The sequence below is a fragment of the Octopus bimaculoides genome, chromosome 27 (genome assembly GCF_001194135.2).
Source record: "Octopus bimaculoides isolate UCB-OBI-ISO-001 chromosome 27, ASM119413v2, whole genome shotgun sequence".
Lineage (NCBI taxonomy): Eukaryota > Metazoa > Mollusca > Cephalopoda > Octopoda > Octopodidae > Octopus > Octopus bimaculoides.
In genome coordinates this window covers 10,569,760-10,579,610 of record NC_069007.1, presented here as the reverse complement: position 1 = coordinate 10,579,610, position 9,851 = coordinate 10,569,760, and the positions used below count along the sequence as shown (strand labels likewise).

At 39.9% G+C, this 9,851-nt stretch overlaps 1 protein-coding gene across 1 annotated transcript in view; it reads right to left on the bottom strand.

Moving 5' to 3' along the window:
* The window catches only part of LOC106881904 (potassium voltage-gated channel unc-103), a 71,702-nt gene that overhangs the window by 9,609 nt on the left and 52,242 nt on the right, over positions 1-9,851 (bottom strand). Inside the window, exons 10-12 of the mRNA XM_052977137.1 lie at positions 8,763-8,881; positions 4,442-4,632; positions 1,743-2,181 (exon numbers count right to left, since the gene is read on the bottom strand). Coding sequence (XP_052833097.1) covers positions 1,743-2,181; positions 4,442-4,632; positions 8,763-8,881 — 749 coding nt within the window. The remainder of the gene's footprint in view (positions 1-1,742; positions 2,182-4,441; positions 4,633-8,762; positions 8,882-9,851) is intronic.

Genomic DNA, 9,851 nt, shown 5'->3' with positions numbered 1-9,851 from the left:
TGTATATATGTGTTATATTCAAATTTTATAGTATTAAGTATACATCATGGCTGGTCTTACCAATCAGTTCTCTGGCTTACCGGTTCCAGTCAAACCGTCTGACCCATGCTGGTGTGGATGTTAAATGATGATGGTATATGTACTTGTATACCACTCTGTAAGGGGGTTGGTGTTAAGAAGGGCATCCAGTGATGAAAGCCCTGTCAAAACAGACAGTGAAGCCTGGTGCGGTCTTTTGCCAAGACAGCCCCCAGTCAAGCTGTCCAACCCATGCCAGCATGGAAAACGGACGTGAAATGATGACAATGTGCCTTTTTACATGTGTGTGTGTATGTGTAGATATATGTGTATGTGTAGATATATGTGTATATATATGTGTGTCTGTGTGCAATATATATTATGAGTGTGTGTATGTGATGTGTGTGAGTGTATGTGTAAATGTATAGCTGACAAAATGGAAGGCTTTCTGTTTCATCATTTTTATATACCCAATCAGACCAAAAGAGTAAAAAAGATAAACAGAATGCTTTGTATTTTGTCAGATATATTTCAACTGTCGTTTGTAATAAGCTGAGGTCTAATTAATTAATCAAGTAATTAATATTGTAACTAATACACTCTGCTCCTTTAGAATATATCAGAGAGGGACTTATTTTTCTTGTTTTTAGTCAGATTCAATCATGTATGGTACTACTTCATTCTTTTTTAGAAAGCAGCAGAATGATTTAGTAATTAGACATTTTATAAAGTGAGATATTTCATTACACACACACATACACATGCAGATGAATATGTTTGTTTGTTTGCATGTAATGTGCACATGTAGGAAAGACGCTTTTAAAGTAGGCATGTCACACATGTTACATAAATATTGCACCTCATCAGACAGCCACTCTTTATTACTACGAATTGTGAATACAGAGTTTAGACAATAATATCCAAGCTTTTGTACTAAATGCCTTAGCTATTACACACACACACAGATACAGAATTCTGATTCTCTTTCTTTATTCTTTTATTCTGTTACTAGTTTTAGCACAAGAGCTGTGGCCATGCTGGGGTACTGCCATTAGTCGAATCGTTGGTGTAACCATGATACTCTGATGATCTAGCTTTCTTTATTTGTATTGATTTGTAAATATGCAATTTTACTGTATAATGCATAGTAATACAAACATATAAGCATAATTTCTTCCACACTGAAATTATTACAACATGAAGAAGGCTGTGAAACAGCTGTAATCCTTAGGATGTCATGTGGTTAAATAAATATTTATTCATCTCTTGTACCACCTGATATTTTATGGTTTATATATACCTTATGAAATAATTTCATCAATCAGATCTTCTGGATTTCAGCTTCATAGACATACTACATAACATTTCTCTGTATTGGGCTGTTTTGTGGTCTGTCAGCTGAGTCCAGTAGAAGAACTTTCTGTGACAACCATATGATTCTCTGAATCCATATCTTGGTATCACAGAAGGAAACGCAGATGAGGGCAGCAACACCAAACCCTCTCATTCACAAAAGCCATACATCAGAGGAGGTTTCAAGTAGGAAAAGTGTAACATAGCTAACAGCCATGCCCCAGCATGGCCATAGCTCTTAAGCTGAAACTAGTAAACTGTGTGAGTTTGGATCTATGTCTCTATATTGTTTCATTGAAAATAGGGACTAACATCGTTTTTTTAATGGCTTTCAGAAAAGAAATTGAAGAATTAAAATTTTCTATCTTTACCTGGACATCACTTGAATAAGGAGGAGGCGGAGGGGGGAACTGGAATACATCATCATCTGGAACGGAACTCACATCCCCACCCACCATGTTTGTTACATTTGAATCCAGCTGCTGCGAATGTTGTTGCTGCTGCTGCTGCTGTTGCTGTTGTTGTTGATGTTGTTGCTGTTGTTGATGTAGTTGTTGTTGTTCACTAGATTTTGGAAATGCTTGATAGTTACTTCCTGCTGTTGTTTTCGGCTCTGATACAGCTGTTTTACAAGAGACTGGCGCTGTATAACTGCCACTGGCTGGGGCCTGTGACGAAGAGCTGATTTGAGCACCTCCACTGAAACTTACGGCTGGGACTGATACAGCAGCAGTTGAATACTGGTTGCGTAAAATGCTTAAAATCATTGATATATCTGAGCTCATTTTTTTTTCTAACCTGCAAAGCTGCCTGGAAATTGAAAAGAAAGAAAACAAAGACAAAAATTAGAAATTTTATCAAAAGAGGAAAGATTGGTAAAAAAAAAAAAAAAAAAAAAAGAAACCAAACTCACTATCTTCAATTCAGATATCATGCTTATTTTCACCTAGGTTCATGAATTTTGGGTAATGATTGAAAGGGTAAGATCACAAGTGGCCAAAATGGGGTTCCCTGAAAGGGTCTCTGGCGTAATGTTACTTGGCAAGGTGCATAGTTGGAGATCAGGGAATCTGTCCAAATTGAGCCTTTACTTCTCCGCATTGAAATGTCACAGGTCTGGTATTACAGACATCATAATCAGTAAAAAGAAACCAAACACGCTATCTTCGATTCAGTTTTTGTGCCTATCCTCACCTATGGACCTGAATGTTAAATAATGACCAAAAGAGTACAACCATGAAAACAAGTGGCCAAAATGGGGTTCCTTGACAAGGAGCGTAGCTTGGAGATCAGGGAGTCTTTCCAGGTTGAGCTCTGCCCTGAGAGATTACAGCCCTGGTACTACATGCAGACACATGATTTTAATGTCACAGAAAAGGTTTGTAAGACAGATTCTTCAAGGAAAGCTGACCAGCAGGAGACCTAGGTTAGATCAAGAATGAGATGATTGGAATAATATCCATAGTCTCAGATCATGCTTGGGAATCCTGCCAGAAAGTCTAATAATGGTTGCATCTGACAGGAAAAGGTACCTGAAGACTAGCATCACAACCCTTCCAGGAATAGTGGGTGGAGAAGACGAATGGAGGGATATTTATGCATCATTGCTTTTAAGTTTAATTTCTGTTCCAGAATGGATGAAACAAAGGATATTGAGTCATGTTCTGATGTGAAAAATCACTTGTCTGTGAGAAATACTGTTTGCAGGGCAGGTGAACATGACGTGGTCATCGCTTAAATGTTGTCATGCAACAATACACATCCATTAACCTTGTCACTGCAGAATTCAGATATGTCCATTCAAAATTTTATTACCTTTAACTGTGCAGAGAAATTTGATACACCTCTCTGTCTTTTGTTGAGAAATGTCATGTTTGAAATATGTCAATTTTATACTCAGAACATAAAACTGGAAGAAATGCCACTAAGCAAACATATACAAATATATATATACATATATACGACGGGCTTCTTTCAGTTTCCGCCTACCAAATCCACTCACAAGGCTTTGGTCAGCTTGAGGCTATAGTAGAAGACAGTTGCCCAAGGTGCCACGCAGTGGGAGTGAACCCAGAACCATGTGGTTGGTAAACAAGCTACTTACCACACAGCCACTCCTGCACCTCTGCAGAATTTGAACTGAGAATGTAAGGAAGGATGAAACGCCGGTAAGTATTTTGCCGAGCATGCTAATGATTCTGGCAGCTCACCACTTTAATAATAATAATAATAATGATAATAATAATCCTTTCTACTTTAGGCACTAGGCCTGAAATTTTAGGGGAGGGGACTAATTGATTACATTGATCTCAGTGCTTGAATGCTACTTGTTTCACTGACCCCAAATGGATGAATGGCAAAGTCAATCTTGGCAGAATTTGAACTCAAAACGTAAAGACAGAGGAAACACTGCTAAGCATTTTGTCTGGCAGAGTAATGCTAGCTTGCAGGTTTAAGTAATAATAATAATAATAATAACAACAACGCACTGATGCAGTACCAGGCAGTTGCTCTCATGGCTTCTGATCTTAACTGATTGGAAGTGTTATCATGTACATTGTTTTGTCTTGGTATAAAGAGATGGGCTACAGCAAATATTCTGCTCAATACCACAGATTTGCTTGTCAGTTGTTTGACCTTAACCAGTTAAGCATGTCCCTTGGTGGCTGACGATATGTGCATCTCTGATCATGAGTAGAAGTAGTCAGGGAAGCATCATAGCCATGTGTTGAGAGGAATTCTTTGGGGTTTGAATAATTCACCTTTGGAAACATGGGTGTTTTGCTTAACATCCTTAAACAAACCTTATTCAAGGACCTTTTGAATGGGATGGGCTACTCGACCTGAAGAAAATTCTAACTGGGCCCCCACCTGCAAGGTCATGTGCTGTTTATCTTGATATGGGATCATCATATCGCGCATGTATGGTTGTGATGCATGTGCCTGGTGTACCCTTATCAGACGGGTAGTCATGATGGGTATACTGGGCTTCGTATATTTTACCCCAGTGTCACTTTGATGACATGCATGGCCATCTCACTCAATAATAATAATAATAGATGATAATAACCTTGTCATATCCTCCAATCTCCTTTCCACATCCAACGGACTTGTGTGTCCTACCATCGCTGTTTGTGAATCAGCACCACCTCTTCCTGAAGGCTGATGCTCGTCGAACTGGGAATGGCTGGACGACGTAGACACTGGTAGAGTCATACTCGACGTAGATTTTGGTACACTTGATGAAGATGTCACTTTGTGCTGACAAAAGAGAAAATAATATTTACATGAGGAACATCATAATACAATCTGATCTGGAATGGAATTAATCTAAATGCAAGCCGGCCGATGCCAGTGTCACATGAAAAGCACCTTTTGAGTTTTGGGCATCATGGAGAAAATGACAAATGACTGAGTCCTTTGGTATTATACCGTGTGTGAGTTGTAGCAGATACCGGTGTCATGCAAATGGTATATAAAAGCACCCATTAGACACTTGGAGTGGTTGGTGTAAGGAAGGGCATCCAACCATAGAAAACCATGCGAAATCAGACTGGAGTCTGGTGCAGCCTTCCAGTGTGCCAGCCCTGGTCAAACCGTCCAACCCATGCCAGCATGGGCAACAGACGTTAAATGATGATGATGATGATGATATGCAGCTTAGCCTTTTGTTCAGAAAAAGTAGGGTTATCACAGATGTCATCTTCCTAGCGAGTCAATTGCATGAGAAATTTTTACCTAAAAAGAAAACCAATATTTCTGGAATTTTGGGACTAGAAGAAGGTTTTTGACAGGTGTAATATTACTAGATATTACTGACAGAGGAAAATGTTCAACAACGCATAACACATCAAACAGCAGATGACATTTAAGTGACCTATAGTAGTAACTAAGGGAGAAAATTCAATAATATCAGAGTTACATCCCTCTTGATGATGGTCCAAAAGAGAGAGATGGCGACTGATCCCTGGCAGCGTGTGCGTGTGTGTATTATAGCTGTGTAAAGAGACTCACTTTCCAGCCACATTGTTTCAGTTTCAGTCTCACCTACTGCTCAGCAATTTGGGTAAGTGTCTTCAAATATAGCCCTGGATCAACTAACACCTGATGACTGTATTTGGTCAACAGTAACCTCGTGGAAGCCCACCTGCGACGGACCGGCGTTCTGTTGAGGTGGAGAACCTATACACCAATGAAACTGGGAAACCAGCCCTTATGAGCCAGGCACAGATCGAGAAGGAACAAACTATCTCTCTCACTAAATGTCTTTTAAAATCTTATGGGATACCTTCCTCGGACAACATGTCTAAGAACCCAAGTAAATTCTACCGGGAGTATATTTCTGGCATATTTCTACATTTTTGGTAAAATACCATCCCAAGCAGACAATTTTCTGCAAGTAAGCATTGAATTTAGTCAATTATGAAGGAATATGATGATGACTCTTTGCAAAGATTAGACATCCATCAAGTTATGACCACTCATAAAGACGTATCATGTATTTTCAGTCCCAGATGGAACTAAGCAAAGATTTGTCCTTACAACCAAGATAAAAAAAATCCATTGATACACACTGGCTCAGCTCATCATATGTGCCATAGGGTTATTAACATAGCAACAGGGGCAGCCTTTACCAAAATAGTCTCAGATGGAACTAAGGAAGAGTTTATAACAGTATGATCCCTGTTTGGTATTATTGTCTTTGCCACAATTAATTATGCATAATCTAAGACGACTTGCGCATGCTGCTGCAGTTGCAAACTCACTGAACGAGGGTGCTCAACGCTGTTGGTACCTGAACAGGAAGACAAAGATTCAGATCTTCAGGTCACCGATTCTCCTTCTCTTGCTCTACACTTGTAAGACTTGGACACTGTCCAGAGCATTTAAGGGCTCCATGAACCTCTTCGGCACCAGGATTGTAAACTATGATTGGTTGGATTTTATAGCCAATCAACAACTGTACTCAAGAAACTGGGATGCGTCCTGTTACTTGTATGGTTCAGGAGCATCTACATTTATGCTTTGGTTATGTTGCTCAATTAACTGAGTCAGATCCTAGGTACCATGTTCTCTTCTCTGAGGATCTAGCTGGGGGTTATGATTCATGTTGGTCAGCCACATGCTGTATGATTATAGTTGGACAAGAAAGTATTTTTTGGAAACAAGAACTCACTGGAAAACTGCTAGGAGGGTTGTACAGGAAAAGCCGAATAGATACCGACAAATGGTGGATGAAGCAATGCACTGCAACAGCGCATGGCCCCTTAACTGACCCTGATGCATAATCTTGTAGCTTTGAGAATTCAACGATGTAGCTGTTTGTTTTTAGAATGACATTGTAGGGTAGGTATGAGAGGCTGGATCCAGTCAGTTTGAATATAAAACAGGTGGAATATGGCCAGTTTAAATGTTAATGGGTTGATGCAGCTTCAACTAGAGTATATGCTCAGAGCTGTGTTCTTTACAAACCGAAATGATTAAAATGATATTTGTTATTGAGCTAATATTGCCTTGCCTTTACCACATAATTAAATCTTACTTAAATCCTCCTGGGGTGAACTTTGACTTACAGATTAGCTGGATTAATTATACAAGATGTCATTACAATCAAGCGAATTAATTAGAAAGATGAAGAAAATCCATCAATTCACACTGGCTCAACTCATTATACATGTTATAGGGTCATTGACATGACAACATACGGCAGCTATAGGGGCTTTACCAATGCTATTAAAGCTTCCCTGGCCCTAAATGCACCACAAGTGTAGAGGGAACAGAGAAGGGGGCCTCTACATGCCATCACTTCTTTCTTTCAACACTCTTATCCTTTTCCTCTCTTTACCAACTGGAGTAGCCATGTATCTCCTCTATAGTAAGACACCTGTTCCTGTCCCTCTTTCACCTGGCATAAAACCTCCCCACCTCTCAGTTGTTTTGCAAGTCACTTGGAGGGGCCTCACAAGTGCTGGTGTTTCATAAGAGGCATCAGTACACTCTGTAAATTGATAGCCGTTAGAAAGGACATCCAGTCATAGAAGCCACGCCAAAGCACACAATCAAACCGTCCAACCCGAGCTAGCATAGAAAGAGCACGTTAAATGATAATAAGGGAGATAACTCGTCACGTTCTGTGCTTTCTAACTATTGAGGAGTGATCTCCCTTGGCTCTTGTTGCAATCTGGAACACGTACCAGTTGCTCTCTGGTTCAAGAATTTTAATAGCTTTTACTCGTTTCAGTCATTAGACTGCGACCATGCTGGGGCACTGCTTGGAAGAACTTTTACTCGAATGAATCAACCCCAGTACTTATATAATCCCCAAATCTCATCAGTTTTTACCAGTCACGAGGCCAAGCATCCCTGAAAGTTTCATCAGAATCCATTCAGCGGTTCTTGAGATAGCTTGTCTGCGGACAAACAAACAAACATGACTGAAAACAGTACCTCCGCCTTCACTAAGGCAGAAGTAATAAACCTTTTGGTGGGAGCAGACAAGTGGGAGCAGACAAGTTGATTACACGGATCCTAGTACTCGCCTGCTACACATTTTATCAACTCTGGAAGGATAAAAGGCAAAGTTGATCTTGGCAGAACTTGAACTCGGAATGTAAAGAAAGACAAAATGATGCTAGGCATTTTGCGCAGTATGCTAATCCTTCTGCCAGCTTACCAACTTAATAATAATAATCCTTTCATATCACACCTGTTTTATGTTCAAACTGACTGGATCCAGCCTCTCATACCTACCCTACAATGTCATTCTAAAAACAAACAGTTACATTGTTGAATTTTCAAAGCTACAAGATTATGCATCAGGTCAGTTAAGGGGCCATGCGCTGTTGCAGTGCATTGCTTCATCCAAGGCTTGAAATTTGGCAAGAGGCGACTAGTTGATTACATCAGCCCCCAGTAATTGGGATGAAAGGCGAAGTCAGCCTGGATGGAATTTGAACTCAGTACATAAAGACAGATGAAATACCGCTAAGCATTTTGCCTGGTCCACTAACGATTCTTATTTCTTTATTGCCCACAAGGGGCTAAACATAGAGGAGACAAACAAGGACAGACAAGGGGATTAAGTTGATTACATCGACCCCAGTGTGTAACTGGTACTTAATTTATCGACCCTGAAGGATGAAAGGCAAAGTTGACCTTGACGGAATTCAAACTCAGAATGTAACGGCAGACGAAATACCACTAAGCATTTCGCCCGGCGTGCTACCGATTCTGCCAGCTCATTGCCTTCTAATGATTCTGCCAGCTCGCTACCTTAATAATAAAAATAATAATAATGTTCTTTTCTACTAAGGCCACAAGACCTGAAATTTGTCAGGAGTAGGGTTAGTAATACGGAGAAAAATGTAAGACTGAGAAGATGAGATTCTTACCTGAGTTTCAGGACTTGCACTCAACTCCTGCAATAAAGGTGCTGTTTCCTGGCTTTTTTTTGTGGAATCGTGTCGCCCTGTGACCACGTTAACTAAAGTATTCACACTAGATAAAGCACCTGAAACATAAATAGAATCAACATATATATATATATATATTCAGATAAGAAAAGAAATCTGAATATATTAAACCATGTTTTACCATTTAAATTACCAACCTTATACATAGTGAGGTAATACCACCAGTAGTGCCTACAGATACATTTATCTCTTAGACGGTTGCATAACCTCTAACTCATAATTTATAAATATATGTATATATGGAGGCACGTGGCTTAGTGGTTAGGGTGTTGTACTCACGATCATAAGATTGTGGTTTCAATTCCTGGAACGGACAGTGTTCTTGATCAAAATGCTTCGAGTGTGGCCGTTTTCGTGCGAGTGACACGTAAAAGCACCCACTACACTCTCTGAGTGGTTGGCGTTAGGAAGGGCATCCAGCTGTAGAAACTGTGCCAAATTAGATTGGAGCCTGGTGTTGCCATCCGGTTTCACCAGTCCTCAATCAAATCGTCCAACCCATGCTAGCATGGAAAGCGGACGTTAAACGATGATGATGATGATGATGATGTTCCAGTCCCTGCGAAGGACCAGCATCTCGTCCAGATGGGAGTTCGTCTATATGACTTGGGAAGGTACTTTACTTTTACTACATATATGTGGCGTTCCGTCGGTTATGATGACAAGGGTTCCGGCTGATCCGATCAACCAAACAGCCTGCTCGTGAAATTAACGTGGAAGTGGTTGAGCACTCCATAGACATGTGTACCCTTATTGTAGTTCTCAGCGAGACACAGAATGTCACAAGACTGGCCCTTTGAATTACAAGTACAACCCATTTTAGCCAGTTGAGTGAACTGGAGAAATAAGGTGAAATAAAGTATCTTGCTCAAGGTCACAAAATGCCACCAGAAATTGAACTCACAGTCTTACATTTATGAGTCAAATACCCTAACCACTATGCCATGTGTCTTCACATACTCCATATATATATATATATATATATATATATATATATATATATATATA